The 13,457-nt window shown below is 59.0% G+C and overlaps 3 protein-coding genes across 5 annotated transcripts; 2 read left to right on the plus strand and 1 right to left on the minus strand.

Moving 5' to 3' along the window:
• Positions 1-2,932: 2,932 nt before the first annotated feature.
• On the minus strand, positions 2,933-4,630 carry RML2 (mitochondrial 54S ribosomal protein rml2). 2 transcript variants are annotated; one of them, XM_047982695.1, is made up of 3 exons: positions 3,432-4,630; positions 3,278-3,351; positions 2,944-3,224 (listed from the first exon to the last, which is right to left on the minus strand). In XM_047982695.1, the coding sequence occupies exons 1-3, from the start codon at positions 4,498-4,500 to the stop codon at positions 3,114-3,116; spliced, it is 1,254 nt and encodes a 417-aa protein (XP_047838661.1). In that variant the 5' UTR covers positions 4,501-4,630; the 3' UTR covers positions 2,944-3,113. The 2 variants fall into 2 exon arrangements, with proteins under 2 accessions (XP_047838662.1, XP_047838661.1); XM_047982696.1 differs by having other exon boundaries at positions 2,933-3,351.
• A 425-nt stretch (positions 4,631-5,055) lies between these two features.
• CLB2 (G2/mitotic-specific cyclin) lies at positions 5,056-8,356 on the plus strand. 2 transcript variants are annotated; one of them, XM_047982698.1, is made up of 4 exons: positions 5,056-6,009; positions 6,094-7,317; positions 7,371-7,509; positions 7,561-8,356. In XM_047982698.1, the coding sequence occupies exons 1-4, from the start codon at positions 5,833-5,835 to the stop codon at positions 7,647-7,649; spliced, it is 1,629 nt and encodes a 542-aa protein (XP_047838664.1). In that variant the 5' UTR covers positions 5,056-5,832; the 3' UTR covers positions 7,650-8,356. The 2 variants fall into 2 exon arrangements, with proteins under 2 accessions (XP_047838664.1, XP_047838663.1); XM_047982697.1 differs by having other exon boundaries at positions 5,988-7,317.
• A 154-nt stretch (positions 8,357-8,510) lies between these two features.
• Positions 8,511-10,232, plus strand: JDV02_001743 (uncharacterized protein). The gene is made up of 4 exons (XM_047982699.1): positions 8,511-9,034; positions 9,124-9,197; positions 9,260-9,973; positions 10,046-10,232. Exons 1-4 carry the CDS (start codon positions 8,913-8,915, stop codon positions 10,207-10,209), a joined length of 1,074 nt encoding a protein of 357 aa, XP_047838665.1. The 5' UTR covers positions 8,511-8,912; the 3' UTR covers positions 10,210-10,232.
• The last annotated feature ends 3,225 nt before the right edge of the window (positions 10,233-13,457 follow it).

The raw sequence follows: 13,457 nt of genomic DNA on the forward strand, positions 1-13,457 counted from the left end.
AAAAAGGGGACGCGATCCGCAATGCTCCAGCTGGGGAGGGGAGAGGAGGGGGGCGAAGCTGTTTGGATTGCCGCCGGCCCGGGGGGGCTTTCATTTCTCAATGGGGCTCGTTCTGGCGGACAGGCGGCCTCCACGACGTGGCCGGCCGAGGGCGCAGGGCTCGTAGGAAGAGGTGCGGCGTCAATCATGGGGTGGTTCAAGCTCGAAACGGCAAAGGTAATACTCTTTTGATGGAGGCGCAGGGCCGCACCGCACCGCACCGCACCGCACCGCACCGCACCGCAGGCGGCGTATCGCTGATGATGAGCGGGAAGGGCCCATCGGCCGCTGCTACTTTTATTGCATTGAAGCTGGAACCCGGCACTACTGACAGGATGGGGATGGGTGGGCGATCCCTTGGAAGGGAGGGAGGTAGGTAATCCGCACTTTGAGTGTGAATAGGTACCTATGTTACAGCGTGTACGAAGTATAAGGCGATGAAATGGCCAAAGGGCGGGTCGTTCTTCAACACACGCAGTGCTGTCTGTGTGGTGTACCGGCCTGAACAGTGCGGTCGCGAATCGTCATCACAGCCGCCAAAGAGTTGCACAAGCCGTCAGCCCATCCGTCCGTTTTCTTCGCCCGTGCACAGGCGGCCGTCCATCCACGGAGGGGGCGGACGGATCCTAGGCGGCGGCGGAGGCGGCGGTGGTGGTAGGCAAGGCAAGAAGGCAGTGCCTACCTGTCCTGTCCTGTCCTGTCCTGTCCTGTCCTGTGGAAAGTACCAGCGGAGGGCATTTTTTATCGCGCGTTACGACGCCCTTGCTGTCTCAGATGCCCGATGCTCCGGACGCACCTGCCGTCACAGTCCAGCGTGAGGCTGAGGTAGTGTTGCAGGCGCAGGAGCAGGCGCAGGCGCAGGCGCAGCACTCTGCTCTGCCCTGCCCTGCTCTGCTCTGCTTTATGTAGATGCTTGGTTTTCTGGGCAATTAATTTGGCACACGGCAGTTGCAACCCGCTCCTGTGGTTTCTGTGGCGGGCATAAATTTGACGAGCTGCCCATCCGCCTGCCCGCATCCTTTTCTGGCCTCCTCCTGCAAGCTGCGTGCCATGTTGCCTCGGTCTCCTCGTCCTCAGGGCGCGGCGGCGGACGGGAAGTAAAGTAATTACGTTGGTAAGCGGGCGGACAGATGCGCCAGATACGGAAGCAGATCGTGTGGCCATTGTTGCTCCTGCTGGCTCGCGACTCGCTGCCCGCCAATGACGTACTACGTACTACGTAGCGACACCTGGTTGGGGGCGGGAGGCGCGCCTCGTCAAAGTAGCCGGACCTGGTCAGCTAGTAATGAGGCGCACACACCTCACACACACACATCTCCAGCGCCTCGACGCTGCTCGGTGCGACGAAAGTCCACGTACCACAAGAGTCGTCTCTCGAGCAGCCAACGTCGTAGCATCGGCTTACGGACGACGGGGGGATTGAACGGACGCCGCTATGCGGCGCATACATATATTGCAGACATACCTGAAAGCGCGCACAACAATAACCGACATCGTACTGCTATCGTTCTTATCCAGGCAACGAGGCGAGCTGGACGACCGGTCCGCCAACCACGGCTGCGGAACGCGATTCCACATCGTCCGACGACCCCTTCCTTCGCGCCTGCTGCTCCGGTCACCTCGACGCTCGGCGATTCAATTCGGTTCGGTGCGTCCGCTGACGCCGTGAGCCCCGTCCGCCCGCACGAAACACTTTTTTTCTCGGCGCCTTCCCGAGAGATGCCTCTGCATCACGGCCCGAAACCATCAGGGCTGTGCCGAGCTACTGCTAGTTACCAGGCTGCTACTGTTGCGACCTCCAGTCACTAACAAAACAATAACATCTGGACCTTCAGGCGGCGATAATGAGTAGTCGGCCTGGAAACATCTTGGCACCCTCATAGATATGATAGAAAGCTCCGGGAGCCCCGTCCCTTGCCTGCTGGGTACCTATTTCGTACTTCGTACCTAAGGTACCTCCATTGATGCGCTGCTTTGCGCTCCTTGGCGCTAACAAGCTCGCATTGCTTGCTCGGAAACCCCCCGGCGACACCGCCTGTGGAGCAGCAGCCCGCCACCCGCCAGGATAATTAAGCTCACAGCCACCCGACCCCACCCCCCATCGGCCGCCGCGGGCCATTGAGTTCAATTGTACCTACCTCGTAGGACTTTACCTTGGCCAGGAGCACCCGACATTTTCGATGCAAATCATGGGGGGGTTGCAACACACTTTGTTCGCGTCCGTGGCATCTGAGACAAACACCAGACCACGTCCGTCCGTCCGTCCATGATCCGCCTCTGATGAGCCGAATTCACTGACGCCATCTCATGATCCGTGTTCATCGTCTTCCAGTCACGAGTACACGCAAAGTACATGGATAAATAAATAAATAAATAGTCGTGTCATCATCATCACTTCGGTGCCAGTGCGCCTGTTGGGTCGCCCTCTGTTGAAACACCTTCGCGATATCCCCTCAACAGTCCCCCCCCCACTTTTCTTCCTTGATACGAACACGCAAAACATAAAACATGACGCGGCCCGCGGCCCGCGGCCCGCGCAGTCAATGGAAATGGGAAATGCCACTCGTTTTCGCCCCGAAAATCGGGCCCGCGTTCGTCGTAGCACGGACGAGAGAGGAAGGGTTGTTCGCCGGGGCCCGCTGCAGGTCGTTGTGGCAGTGAAAGAAAACCCGCGCCCTGTTCACCGCTGCAACCGCGCTCTAGTGAGCTCCGACCGTTGCGCTCGTCATCGTACCTATAAAAGTAATCTTGTTGCGCAACGGCGGCACAGCTATCCCGAGGAGCTCTTCGGGTGACGACTAGCGGTCGGTCAGACGACAGTGCTGTACTTTCGTAATGTCTCTCTCTGCACGTAAGGCATATTCCAGAGTTTCCGCGCGCACGTCATGTCATAAGGTGCGCAGCGTGCTGTAGATGGCCATTGTCATCACCGCTCTGGCTGTATGTATTTCACATATGGTACAGTGGCACATGGTAGTGTACAAGAAACGCTCCCGCCGCAGCCGCCACCGAGCTTCACTAACGCACAGTCTCTCACTCCCCACAGGCTACGCGTACATTTTCGTAGCCGTCCCCTACTCCTTGGACGACCTCTTGTCTCTCCGCTTGCCGTGGTTGCGAGGTCGTGGAGTTACGACCCACTTGTTGACGTTGTGCGTCCGGCGCGTCTTGTAGCCGCTCTTGGTCTGCCCCACGTGTCAGCTCTGCCCAGCATACCGCCTCATGATACTTGACTTACAGGTCGGCCCCAAGGCGTCACAGGATTGCGGTTACCCTTGGACTTGCCTCGGCCACCACCATGAGGATGGTCGACTGTACCATGCATTAGTTGCCGCCTTCACGAGCAGCGGATAGCTGTAGGAAAGGAAACGAGAGGAAAAGCAGGGACGCACCTTTGTTCATGGCGACACCACGGACTGTGGGCCGGATGCCCAGCCATCGGCTGCGACCAGCCTTGCCCAGCTGCCTGTAGTGATGGTGGACGTTGCTAGCAACGCCAACGGTTGCGCACGCATTCTTGCTCACACGCCGCACCTCGCCGCTTTGCAGTCGCACCTCAACGTGCTTGCCCGTCATAACCTTGGTGCCGTCGTCCTTGGTCTCCTCGTTCTTGTTGACCACGGTCGCCGATGTCCCGGCGCTGCGGCAGAACACCGCGCCGCGCTTCGGCGCGGATCCGACGCAGAACACCTGCGTGCCCACGGGGATCAAGTGGATTGGCAGGCAGTTGCCGCGGAACGCCGTCTTCGCCGCCAAGATACCGGGGTCGATGATGCCGCCCATGCTGTCCAAGAGGTCTTGGGGGATCCCCGACCTGTAGCTGTGCACCACGTCGCCGGCCCTCAGCCCTTCAGCAGCGATGATGTACGACTTGCGGCTAGTTGCTTGTTCCGTGACGAGCGCGATGTGCGCGCTGCGACCGGGATCGTACTCGATGCGCTCAACAAGATGGGGCCCCGGCCTCCATCGCTCGAAATCAACAGTCCGTATCCTCCGCTTCGCACCGCCGCCGCGATGCCGTACTGTGATCCTTCCATAGACATTGCGTCCGCCCTTGCCCTGGCCCTTCTTGGGGATGGTGAGGGGCAGGAAGGGGCGCCCTTTCCAGAGATGGTCGTTGATGGGGCGACGAAGATGCCGCACACCGGGAGTTCGTGGCTTGTAGGTCCGCAGAATGGCCGCTTGCGGGCCTGTATTCGCGTTTGACTTGGTGCGGCTCTCGCTGCTGTCGGGCGTGGCTGTAGAGCTTCGGGACGAGTACGCGCGCAAGGCCGGCTGGCTGACCGTCAGGAGCTGAAAGCTTCTGCGCACAGCCGCCAAGGGGATCCGTGGCTGCAACATGGTGACTCTTGATTTCCTGGAGTCAACTGGATGTTGACTGGGCAACAATTGCAGGCGCTGAGGTGTAGAGGTGCGGTCGGAAGTTGAAGTGGGTGTCGTCTCGCGAAGCTGAGGGTTCATTCATCTGCTCAGAAGTAGACGGACACGAGCCAGGAGGCCGATCCGACGTCAAGGCCCAGAGGAGAAGCAGGCGTCCTCGGGGAAAACACCGCTGCCCGGCGCGTGGTATTCCTCCAAAGGTCACAAGCGATCACGACGGTGGTCGTCTGGTGGGCGATGTCCCTTTTGCAGCCATTGAAATTTCCACCACAAGAGTGCAGCCAACATTTAGCCGAACAATAGCCTCGGAGCTAGCGAGGTCGAGCTCGCAGCCACACTTCACAAGGTTGCAGCCAGCCATCCAGCCACAGCAGGGCAGCCACAATCGCGGTCTCCAAACGCACCACCTCGCGCCCCCTCTAGCGCGAACGGGACAACGTCGCGGCGACCAATGAAACCACCGTTGCTCCGTGGTTGCCACTGTTGACATTGGCGGGCTCCCGCGGCGGGTACGTACCTTGCGTCGCGAAGTGCAGGCAGCTCGCGTTGTGAGTCGCCAGTAGGCACACGCTTCTGGCGAGCTCCCTGCCCTGCCCTGCCCCCACCTGCCGGACGACAGCCAGCCTCTCCAAGGATTCCGGACGTTGTTTGCCGAAGCACAGTTCGAGGTCGAGCATCTCGCAGCACTCGTCGCACCGCAGAGAGCGAGCAAGCAAGCTTTGGCCGGTTTGTTATTGTTGATTGACACAGCGGAGGGGCCGCAAACTCAGCACGTCCGCGCGCACGCGAAAAGAGAGAGAAGCTTCTATTTGGCGGCGCCCTCTTTCCACCAGCCGAATTCAATCCGCCCGCCCGCCCGCTCCTGCAGCAAAGACGCGCATCTGACGTGTGTGGGCGTCCGTCCCTCTTTTTGTTCCCACCTCACCGGGCCTACTAAGAGTAAGGTATTTCTACCGGGCAACCAACCGTCTCGCGAACCGCGACGCAAGACAAGCCAGCCCCAAACCCAAGCCAGCGCCAGGCGAGGTACGTACCGCACCGCGCCCGCAGCAGCACCGCACCACACCACGAGCCGCGACGGGGGCCCACTGCACACGCTCCTTCCTTGCAGCTCCTCTCCCCAAGGAGTCAAAACACTTCCTGTCTTCCCTCACAAGCTATCCTCGTCCACATAAACACCATAAGCTCGCCGGCGTTGCTCGTCCATACCACCTGATTTTGTCCAACGTCGCGCTCGTCATCGTACATTTGCTTGCGAGCGACCTGTTTTAACACGTTTCAGTAGAGTTTTCGACGCGGCATACCCGTTTCTCCCGTCACAACATTCCAAGCGCGCTGTTGTCGCCCACCGCCCCATCTGTCTGTCTCTGGACCCAGAGGTAAGTAGGGCAGCGAATTCCTCGTCTTATTCGCATGTCTCAGCGGCGCCGACTGCCTTTTCTTAATTCGCGATCCCCGACCTCTTTCTGTCCTTCTTCTCCGTTCATTCTCGACGCGTTGTCGACTGACCCATCCTGTTACGTTGCAGCTCGGTCACCGGCATTACTATATGTTCTAGTCACATCCGCTGCTAGACTTTCCAATATGCCTGTAAGCTGTTGTCCCCCTGCTTGCTCTCACGCTGCAGCCTGCCTGCCGTGACTTGACATCGTCGTTGCTGACTCGCCGCCTCAGGGCCGTCCTGCCACACGAGGACGTGTCGTGTCAGACGAGAACGACTCGACGCGTATCATGACACGCGCCAAGTCGGCTGCTCTCCACGTCGACGAAGCCAGCATGCCCGTCAAGGGTGCCCTGCAACCGAAGAAGTCGGCCTTGAACGCCAACAATACCGGAACCCAACGGAGTCGCGCCGCACTCGGCGATGTCAGCAATGTCGGCAAGGCAAATGTGACGGAGGGCAAGAAGGCGGCCGGTGGCAAGGTCGGATTGGTCTCCAAGGCTGCACACCCCACTGGAGTCCAAAAGACGCGTCCTGCGAGCCGTGCTGCCCTCAGCACCAAGACCTCCAACGCGCCGGAGAGCAAGAGGGCCGGATCTGGTGCCGGAGCCATCGCTGGACCCAAGCGAAAGGTCGCGCCATCGGCTGTCAGCAGGGACGAGAATAGCGTCGAGCCGGCCGAGCCCGCTCGCAAGAAGGCACACACGGCCGCCGAGGCCAAGCGCGTTCGTGCTGAGGCAGTCGAGGCCAAGGCCAAGCCGGCGCCGCCCAAGGTCGAGGAGCCCAAGGCCGCACCGGCTCCCCCCGACAACGACGACGAGGAGCAGCCTCTTGATCTGGACCAGGAGGATCTCGACGACCCTCTGATGGTCGCCGAGTACGCCAATGAAATTTTTGAATACCTTCGCGATCTCGAGGTCAAGTCGATTCCCAACCCGCAATACATGTCGCACCAGGACGACCTGGAGTGGAGAACGCGTGGCATCCTCGTCGATTGGTTGATAGAGGTTCACACTCGCTTCCACCTGCTCCCGGAGACTCTCTTCCTTGCTGTCAACATCATCGATCGGTTCCTGTCCGAAAAAGTTGTCGAGCTGGACAAGCTTCAGCTCGTCGGCATCACGGCCATGTTCATCGCGTCAAAATACGAAGAGGTCCTGTCACCTCACGTCGAGAACTTCAAGCGCATCACAGACGACGGCTTCAGCGAAGCCGAGATCTTGGAGGCTGAGCGGTTTCTTCTCAGCACTCTCAACTACGACCTGAGCTACCCCAACCCCATGAACTTCCTCCGCCGGGTTTCGAAGGCGGACAACTATGACATCCAATCTCGGACCATCGGCAAGTACCTCATGGAGATCAGCCTCCTAGATCATCGTTTCATGGCCTACCGGCCAAGCCACTGCGCGGCGGCCGCCATGTACCTGGCCCGGCTGATGCTGGACCGAGGCGAATGGGTAAGTGACAGGTCCCACGAGCGAATCGAGACCCCACTGACATGCCACTCCAGGACAAGACAATTGCACACTACGCCGGCTATGCCGAGGAGGAGATTGAGCCTGTAGTCGAGCTCATGGTCGACTATCTTGCACGCCCGGTCGTGCACGAAGCCTTTTTCAAGAAGTATGCCAGCAAGAAGTTCCTCAAAGGTATGTGTCGCGGCCAAACCCACGTCGTGACCTTGGGCTGACGTTTTGCAGCTTCTATTCTCGCCCGGCAATGGGCCAAGAAGAATGCGGAGCTTTTCGGGATCACGGATACCGAACTGTCGCTTGATCAAATCTCATGATTACGACAGCACCCTGGCAAGGCATCAGACGCTCGCTTGACAGTAGTTCACCTATGACTGCCGCACTCGGCTTCATGGACACTGTCAGCCAGTCGTGGAAGACAACGACGTTGTCTCCTATGGTAACGCATCAACGGCTGCTGTCCCGCGCGCTACCGCCCGCTAGGTGGTGGCACTTTTTTTCTGCCCGACGCCCTCGACCAAGGTTGAAGGGCATTGGGGCAAAGACGGGTCCTTGGAATGACCCGTCACATTATTCCCGTCTGATTTCTGGCAGCTCGCATCTGCATTTGTCGTCTTTTCACGTATTTCAGCATGGAATTGTACACATCGTTTACACATGGCGCTCGGAGTCCTTGACAGAGAAGGGGAGCGACGACACGGTTGGGCAGGGCTGGAGTTGACTGCTCTGGCGGTCGGTACGGCACGGGGTTTGGGGTTCGGCACCTGCAGAAGGGGCAGCCACCACGGAGCTGCGCTTTGGTGTGGGCAACACAGCGGTATGCTTTGGTCTCCAGATGAGGCACGGCCAGACCACGTGGGGATTTGAGCATCTTGGTGAAATAGGGCGACCAGCTCCCCATGGTCTGTCGGCGGCTTTATTACTGGATAGACGGCGAAGGCGAGGAGGCCGAAGGGGTGTACATATATCATGATCGGATCGCAGGCGTGTTTGGGAACAGAAATGAGACTTATTGCATACAAGCATATTGTGATACAAGACGAGAGGACCCCTTGTTGCAAAAGTCTGCTGGTGCTGGATTATGACCACGTACGGAAATGTACTTCGTACTAACTAGGGAAACGTCGTTGTCGTAGCATCGCCAGTACCTGCAGTGGAGTGCTTCGATATGCGGGGCCACAGCGTGTGGGTACGAGGCTGACGACGGGAGCCGCCTGTTTGGGTGGTTAGTGCCGTGGCCATTGAGCGCTGTGCCCGCAGCCTTTCAGCGACGGACGTCTCGCTAGTAGTGGGTTGGGTTCGTCTGTGAGTCTCTGCAGCCTTGCCACATCCACGTCTCAACCTCACATTACATTGCCCTCCTGCCCTGCATGACACGGCTCGAGTCGGCGCTCGCAATCAGACATTTGGCAAAACACGCGAGAAAAACCGCATTTTCGCGCAATCTCCAAGGCCTCTGCGAAGTGGCTCGGGCGGGTCAGCTCCGCAGCTACGCTCGAGGCAGGCTGCTTGGCGTTTGAATCTGCGCAGAGGCGCTGAGGAGAGATCTCTCTCACAAACACACGTCGCCCGCTCCCGCCATGGCGCCGGTGCTGAGGCCCAGGCAAAGCTTACCCCAGGATAAGTTCTCGGGGTACTTTTCCAACCTGAAGAGCCAGGCGTACACGGATCCCAGCTCGTCGAGAGGGGCCGGCACTCACAGGTATGTCGCACCGCGAAAGACTTTCTCGAGCTCCGAGTTCCGCCATCGCGTTGGCTGGGCGAACTGAGTTGACTGGTGGGGAGTTGAAGCATACGATCTATTGCGTGGAACCCTCAAGGAACGCTCGTGGCAACGGGGTCGGCAGATAAGACGCTGCGCGTATGTGAGTTTGTCCCGGCGCCATCAATCCTGGCCTTGGGAAGGGTGCGTCTGACATAGTCGCAGGGAACCCGGAGAAGCCACACGTCAAGTTCTCTACGGAGCTCAAGGGTCACTCGGCCTCGATTGAGAAGGTTGCGTTCAACCCGACAAAGGACGCCGAGCTGTGCAGCGTGAGCAGCGACGGCGTTGTCAAGTTCTGGGACGTGCGCACCAAGGCGTGCTTCAACGAAGTGCGAGGGCTGGGCGATGCGCTCAGCCTCGTGTGGGCTCCTGACGGGCAGACGCTGCTGGTTGGCAACCGGGACGATGTCGTCTTCGTCCTTTCGCCGTCACAGTCGACGCCGGTGTCGTCCCATCAGCAGCCGGTTCAGACGAACCAAATCAGCTTCTGCTGGGGCGGCGAAAAGGCCTTCCTGGCGACGGGAGACGGTCGGACACGGATACTGACGTACCCCGGTTTCGAGCCCGTCTTCAACCTCAACTACGGGCCTGAGCCGAGGGAGTTTAAGCTCCACGGCCACACGTCTTCGTGCCTCACGGTAGAGCTGCAGCCGACGGCGAGATATGTTGCGACGGGGGGGTCGGATTCCATCATCTCGCTGTGGGACACAACAGACTTGATCTGCCAGCGGACCTTGTCGGGGATATCGGGACCGGTAAGGAGTATCAGTACGTCTGGCCGCCGTCTTGTCGAGCGTTTTTCCACGCTTCCTGTGTTGACTTTTTGGCCAGGTTTCACATTTGACGGCAGCTACATTGTTGCCGGGAGCGACGAAGGTAACAATGTCCCTCCGTGCCGTTGGAAATTATCCTATTCCTGGGAATTTGCGCTGACACGACACAACGCAGGGAGCGGCGTCGAGGTCTATCACGTCGAAACGGGAGACCACGTGCACACCTTCAAGACAGCGGGCTCATCACCAGTGGTCGCATGGGCGCCGACACGCTACTGCCTGGCTTATTGCGATCTCGGCGTGCTGAGGATCGTTGGCGTCGATCCGGATCGCAAGTAAAGGCAAGGGGGGCGGTGGCGGGGCGGGATGGGATGGGATGGGCTGAGCTGTCAGGACAAGACATTTCGATGATTCAGCCCTGGCTGAGGAAGGAGCCAGAGAAGATGTTGTTGATGCAGATTCGATGCGGCGGCGAGAATGGTGAGACACGCCTCAAGATGCTCTGAAGTGAGTTCAATGGTGGTGGCATTGCGACTGTCGCATCCGTGGCGGTGGTGGTGGAGGGCCAGTCTTCCAAGAATAGCAACCAGCCCGGGAGCGCGCTCCAGCCAGACCGGCCTGCAGGATGATGACATGACAAAAGGTCGGATGGGGGTGGTGCATACAGACAAGCTGAACACGTGCCACAGCAGTGGTGGTAATACATGCACAGCAAGCTGCTTGGTTCGCGGTGTACGGAGTAGTGGTGGTGGTGGTTACAATTTAGTTAGTGCGTCAGCGCGGGCGAATGTGGTACCGGCAGTAGGTCCACGGCTGGCAGGCAGGACACGGATACGACGGGAGCGACGGCGGGTCAAATCTGACGGGCCGCAGGGCGGTTGACGGTTGAAATCTCTCTCGGCAATGAGAACCGTCAAGCTGCGTGTGTGCATGCATCGGCGGGCCGGCCGCCCGCGCGGCATGGCGGAGGCAGTGCAGGTGCGTAGGATGGAAGAGAACATTTCATCCTTGGGGGCTCTCCCGATGCCCGCCTTGATTGAGTTACTTCTCTCATCAGCAGGAGCCGCGCAGGTTATACGCGATTGCCTGGTCTGCGTTGGAGTTGCCTACCCTGCAGGCCCTCCGGCTCGATCGGTCGGTCGTGATCGGCACGTCTGCGGTGGGTGACCGCATGTGTTAAGAGAGAGAAGAAGCAAAAAATTACATTCTGGTGTGACCGGTGGCTTGTCGTCTACCCTGTATGCACGCAAGTAAGCAAGGGGGATGGGATAGTACTGGTTCGGTTACGTATGTACGAAGTAGGTATAAGCATTTGGGTGCGAAGTACGTGTTGGGCGGGCTGGGCTGGCTTCTTCGTTGATCGCGTTGCGATGGACACGTACACAATATGGGTAAGGTAGTAAGTCACTACTAAGGTACGTGCAGTATGCCACAAAAGTAGTACAATACGTAGCAGCAGTAGTTTACACCTTTACCACGTGGGGAACCCAACGTGCATTCACGCGTTGGTCGCGCGCACAGCGAAAAAGAAGATGGTAACTGAGGTACCCAGGTGCAGGAGCCGACCCAGCCGGTTGGGAACCCGTTGCTGCAGCTGTTGCTGATCCCGTTGGTTGTGTCGCTCCCCAGTGCGTGCTGCTGCTCCCAGCGCGGTGGTTACAACTCCATGAGTGGTCCTAGGTCGGTACCCTGTTCCGTCTGAACGGCCTGCTAGGTACCTAACGTATGCACGGCCAAAGAGTGGGGGTTTATAATGTGCAAAGGGATGTCCGTGAAGGGAAAAGAAAGGCTTGCCCCACGATGGCTCTGCTGCTGCTGCTGCTGCTGCTGCTGCTGCACGCGCACGGGCGCAACTCCCCGATCAAAGGTACACAAAGTCAGTGTGAGCGGGCGGTGGGTGATCATTGAGGGGTCGGCCAGCAAGGTTGGGACGAGAACAGTAACATGTGAAAGGGTCGTCATGGTCGAGGCTTTGCTTTCTTCGGCCTGGCCCCCCTTTCCCCTGGAAACACGACGGCGTACTTTGTAGGGAAGCGGGCAGAGCGGAGATAACTCAACACCTTATTACGCGTGTCTGTGCAACGAAGCGTAAGGTACAACTTGGTTGAAATACCAGCAATTCCATGTGGGCATGTGGCCGTTGTTGGGGAATTGCGGACGAAGTGGGTACTCTGTACAGTAACTTACTTCGGCCATAGGGCTGGTGGTGGTGTTGGGGAAGAACGCCGCAGGTCCCATCGACGCCAACGGGGGTACGTACCTGTAGTAGTACATTGACACGTCTCGGGCATGTGAAGCCCCCGCTCACCTGCCCGCCCGCTTGGGAATCGGCAAACTGGGTCGGCGCGCAATTCCACTTCCCACGAGGCTAGGCTACGACGACGTGACGCGGGCATGCGATGCGACGACAGGGCTCACTCACAAGCATGAAAGAAGGGGGGGCCAGGGGACAGACAGACAGACAGACCGGCGGACGAAAAGAGGGTCGCGATGCCAGGGGAGGTAGGAACGGGCAGACTGCGGCTGGGGCAATGCTCCCATCATCATGGGACTTGCGACGCCCTTGCATCTCCTTCCGCCCCCGGGTACCTCTGCCGTGGTGTGCCGTCGAACGAGGGGTAGTGAAACAACAAGGTGGGAGAGGGGCTTTGATGGTGCTACAGTCCATCAGATAGTACAATGCACTGCTGAGAGGGTCAGGACAGGCGCGGGGCTCGGCAATCGCCAATGCGGCGGGTGGCGCTTTGGCCCAAAGAGCTACGTACGACGCACGTCCCGACCACGGCCAAAGTTTGTGTGGTGGTGGTCGTGGTGGTTCGTGCGTGTGCGTTGTGCTATCACTGCTATGTATGTACAGTACGTAGTAGGCACGAAACAGGAATACCTCGAATGGCATTTCCGGGGTTGGCAAAGGCGAGCAGCCGAGGCACGGCAGCCATGATGACGCCAGGAACGGGATTGGGGGTTGATGTGTTACGTATGCGTACGTACGTACGAAGTACATACTGCATAGTATACATACGTGCATGCATGCGTGACGTGACGCCTCTGTTGGTCACCGCATCGATCTGAGTCACTGACGGAAGGGAGAGGGACAGAGAAAAGGAGAGAGACTCGTTCGACGCTTGGGTGGCGGGCAAATTCATACTGCTGGCCGAAGCGTCGTCCCGTCCGTCATCCGGGGAGGACGCATGGCGGCGGCGGCGGCGGCGGAGGACAGCCACATTGTAACAATGCCTGACGACAGCAGATGGCAGGATGAGAGGAGCAGCAGCAGCAGCAGCAGCAGCCGGGCGGCACTTGATGTGTGCGGGCTGCACATAGCCCAGAATGTAGGTGTGCAGGTGTGCAGTGGAGGGTCTGTCGTTTGTCGTACGGGCTCGTATGTGTGAGAGAGAGCGAGTGAGACGTGCCGTGTGCTTCCGAACTAAATACAGGGCTCGGATGTTCCACGCCAAGCGGCGACGGTCCAGGCGAGGGGTCGTGTATCTAATCGATCCCATCGCCCTCACAGACGAGTGAGCGCTGTGAAAGGCAGTCCCGATGTTCTTGCCTCTGGACTTTGGTGCATCACAAGGCATTTCAGG

The sequence above is a fragment of the Purpureocillium takamizusanense genome, chromosome 1, assembly GCF_022605165.1.
Source record: "Purpureocillium takamizusanense chromosome 1, complete sequence".
NCBI lineage: Eukaryota > Fungi > Ascomycota > Sordariomycetes > Hypocreales > Ophiocordycipitaceae > Purpureocillium > Purpureocillium takamizusanense.

Bases quoted from the DNA above. Each gene is read 5' to 3' on its own strand.
- CLB2 (XM_047982698.1), top strand. From the start codon at position 5,833: ATGTCTCAGCGGCGCCGACTGCCTTTTCTTAATTCGCGATCCCCGACC. The intron at 6,010-6,093 runs GTAAGCTGTTGT...TCGCCGCCTCAG, and splicing joins CTAGACTTTCCAATATGCCT to GGCCGTCCTGCCACACGAGG. The intron at 7,318-7,370 runs GTAAGTGACAGG...ATGCCACTCCAG, and splicing joins TGCTGGACCGAGGCGAATGG to GACAAGACAATTGCACACTA.
- JDV02_001743 (XM_047982699.1), top strand. From the start codon at position 8,913: ATGGCGCCGGTGCTGAGGCCCAGGCAAAGCTTACCCCAGGATAAGTTC. The intron at 9,198-9,259 runs GTGAGTTTGTCC...ACATAGTCGCAG, and splicing joins AGATAAGACGCTGCGCGTAT to GGAACCCGGAGAAGCCACAC. The intron at 9,974-10,045 runs GTAACAATGTCC...GACACAACGCAG, and splicing joins TGTTGCCGGGAGCGACGAAG to GGAGCGGCGTCGAGGTCTAT.
- RML2 (XM_047982695.1), bottom strand. From the start codon at position 4,500: ATGAACCCTCAGCTTCGCGAGACGACACCCACTTCAACTTCCGACCGC. The intron at 3,352-3,431 runs GTGCGTCCCTGC...TGCATGGTACAG, and splicing joins TGGTGTCGCCATGAACAAAG to TCGACCATCCTCATGGTGGT. The intron at 3,225-3,277 runs GTAAGTCAAGTA...CACGTGGGGCAG, and splicing joins TGACGCCTTGGGGCCGACCT to ACCAAGAGCGGCTACAAGAC.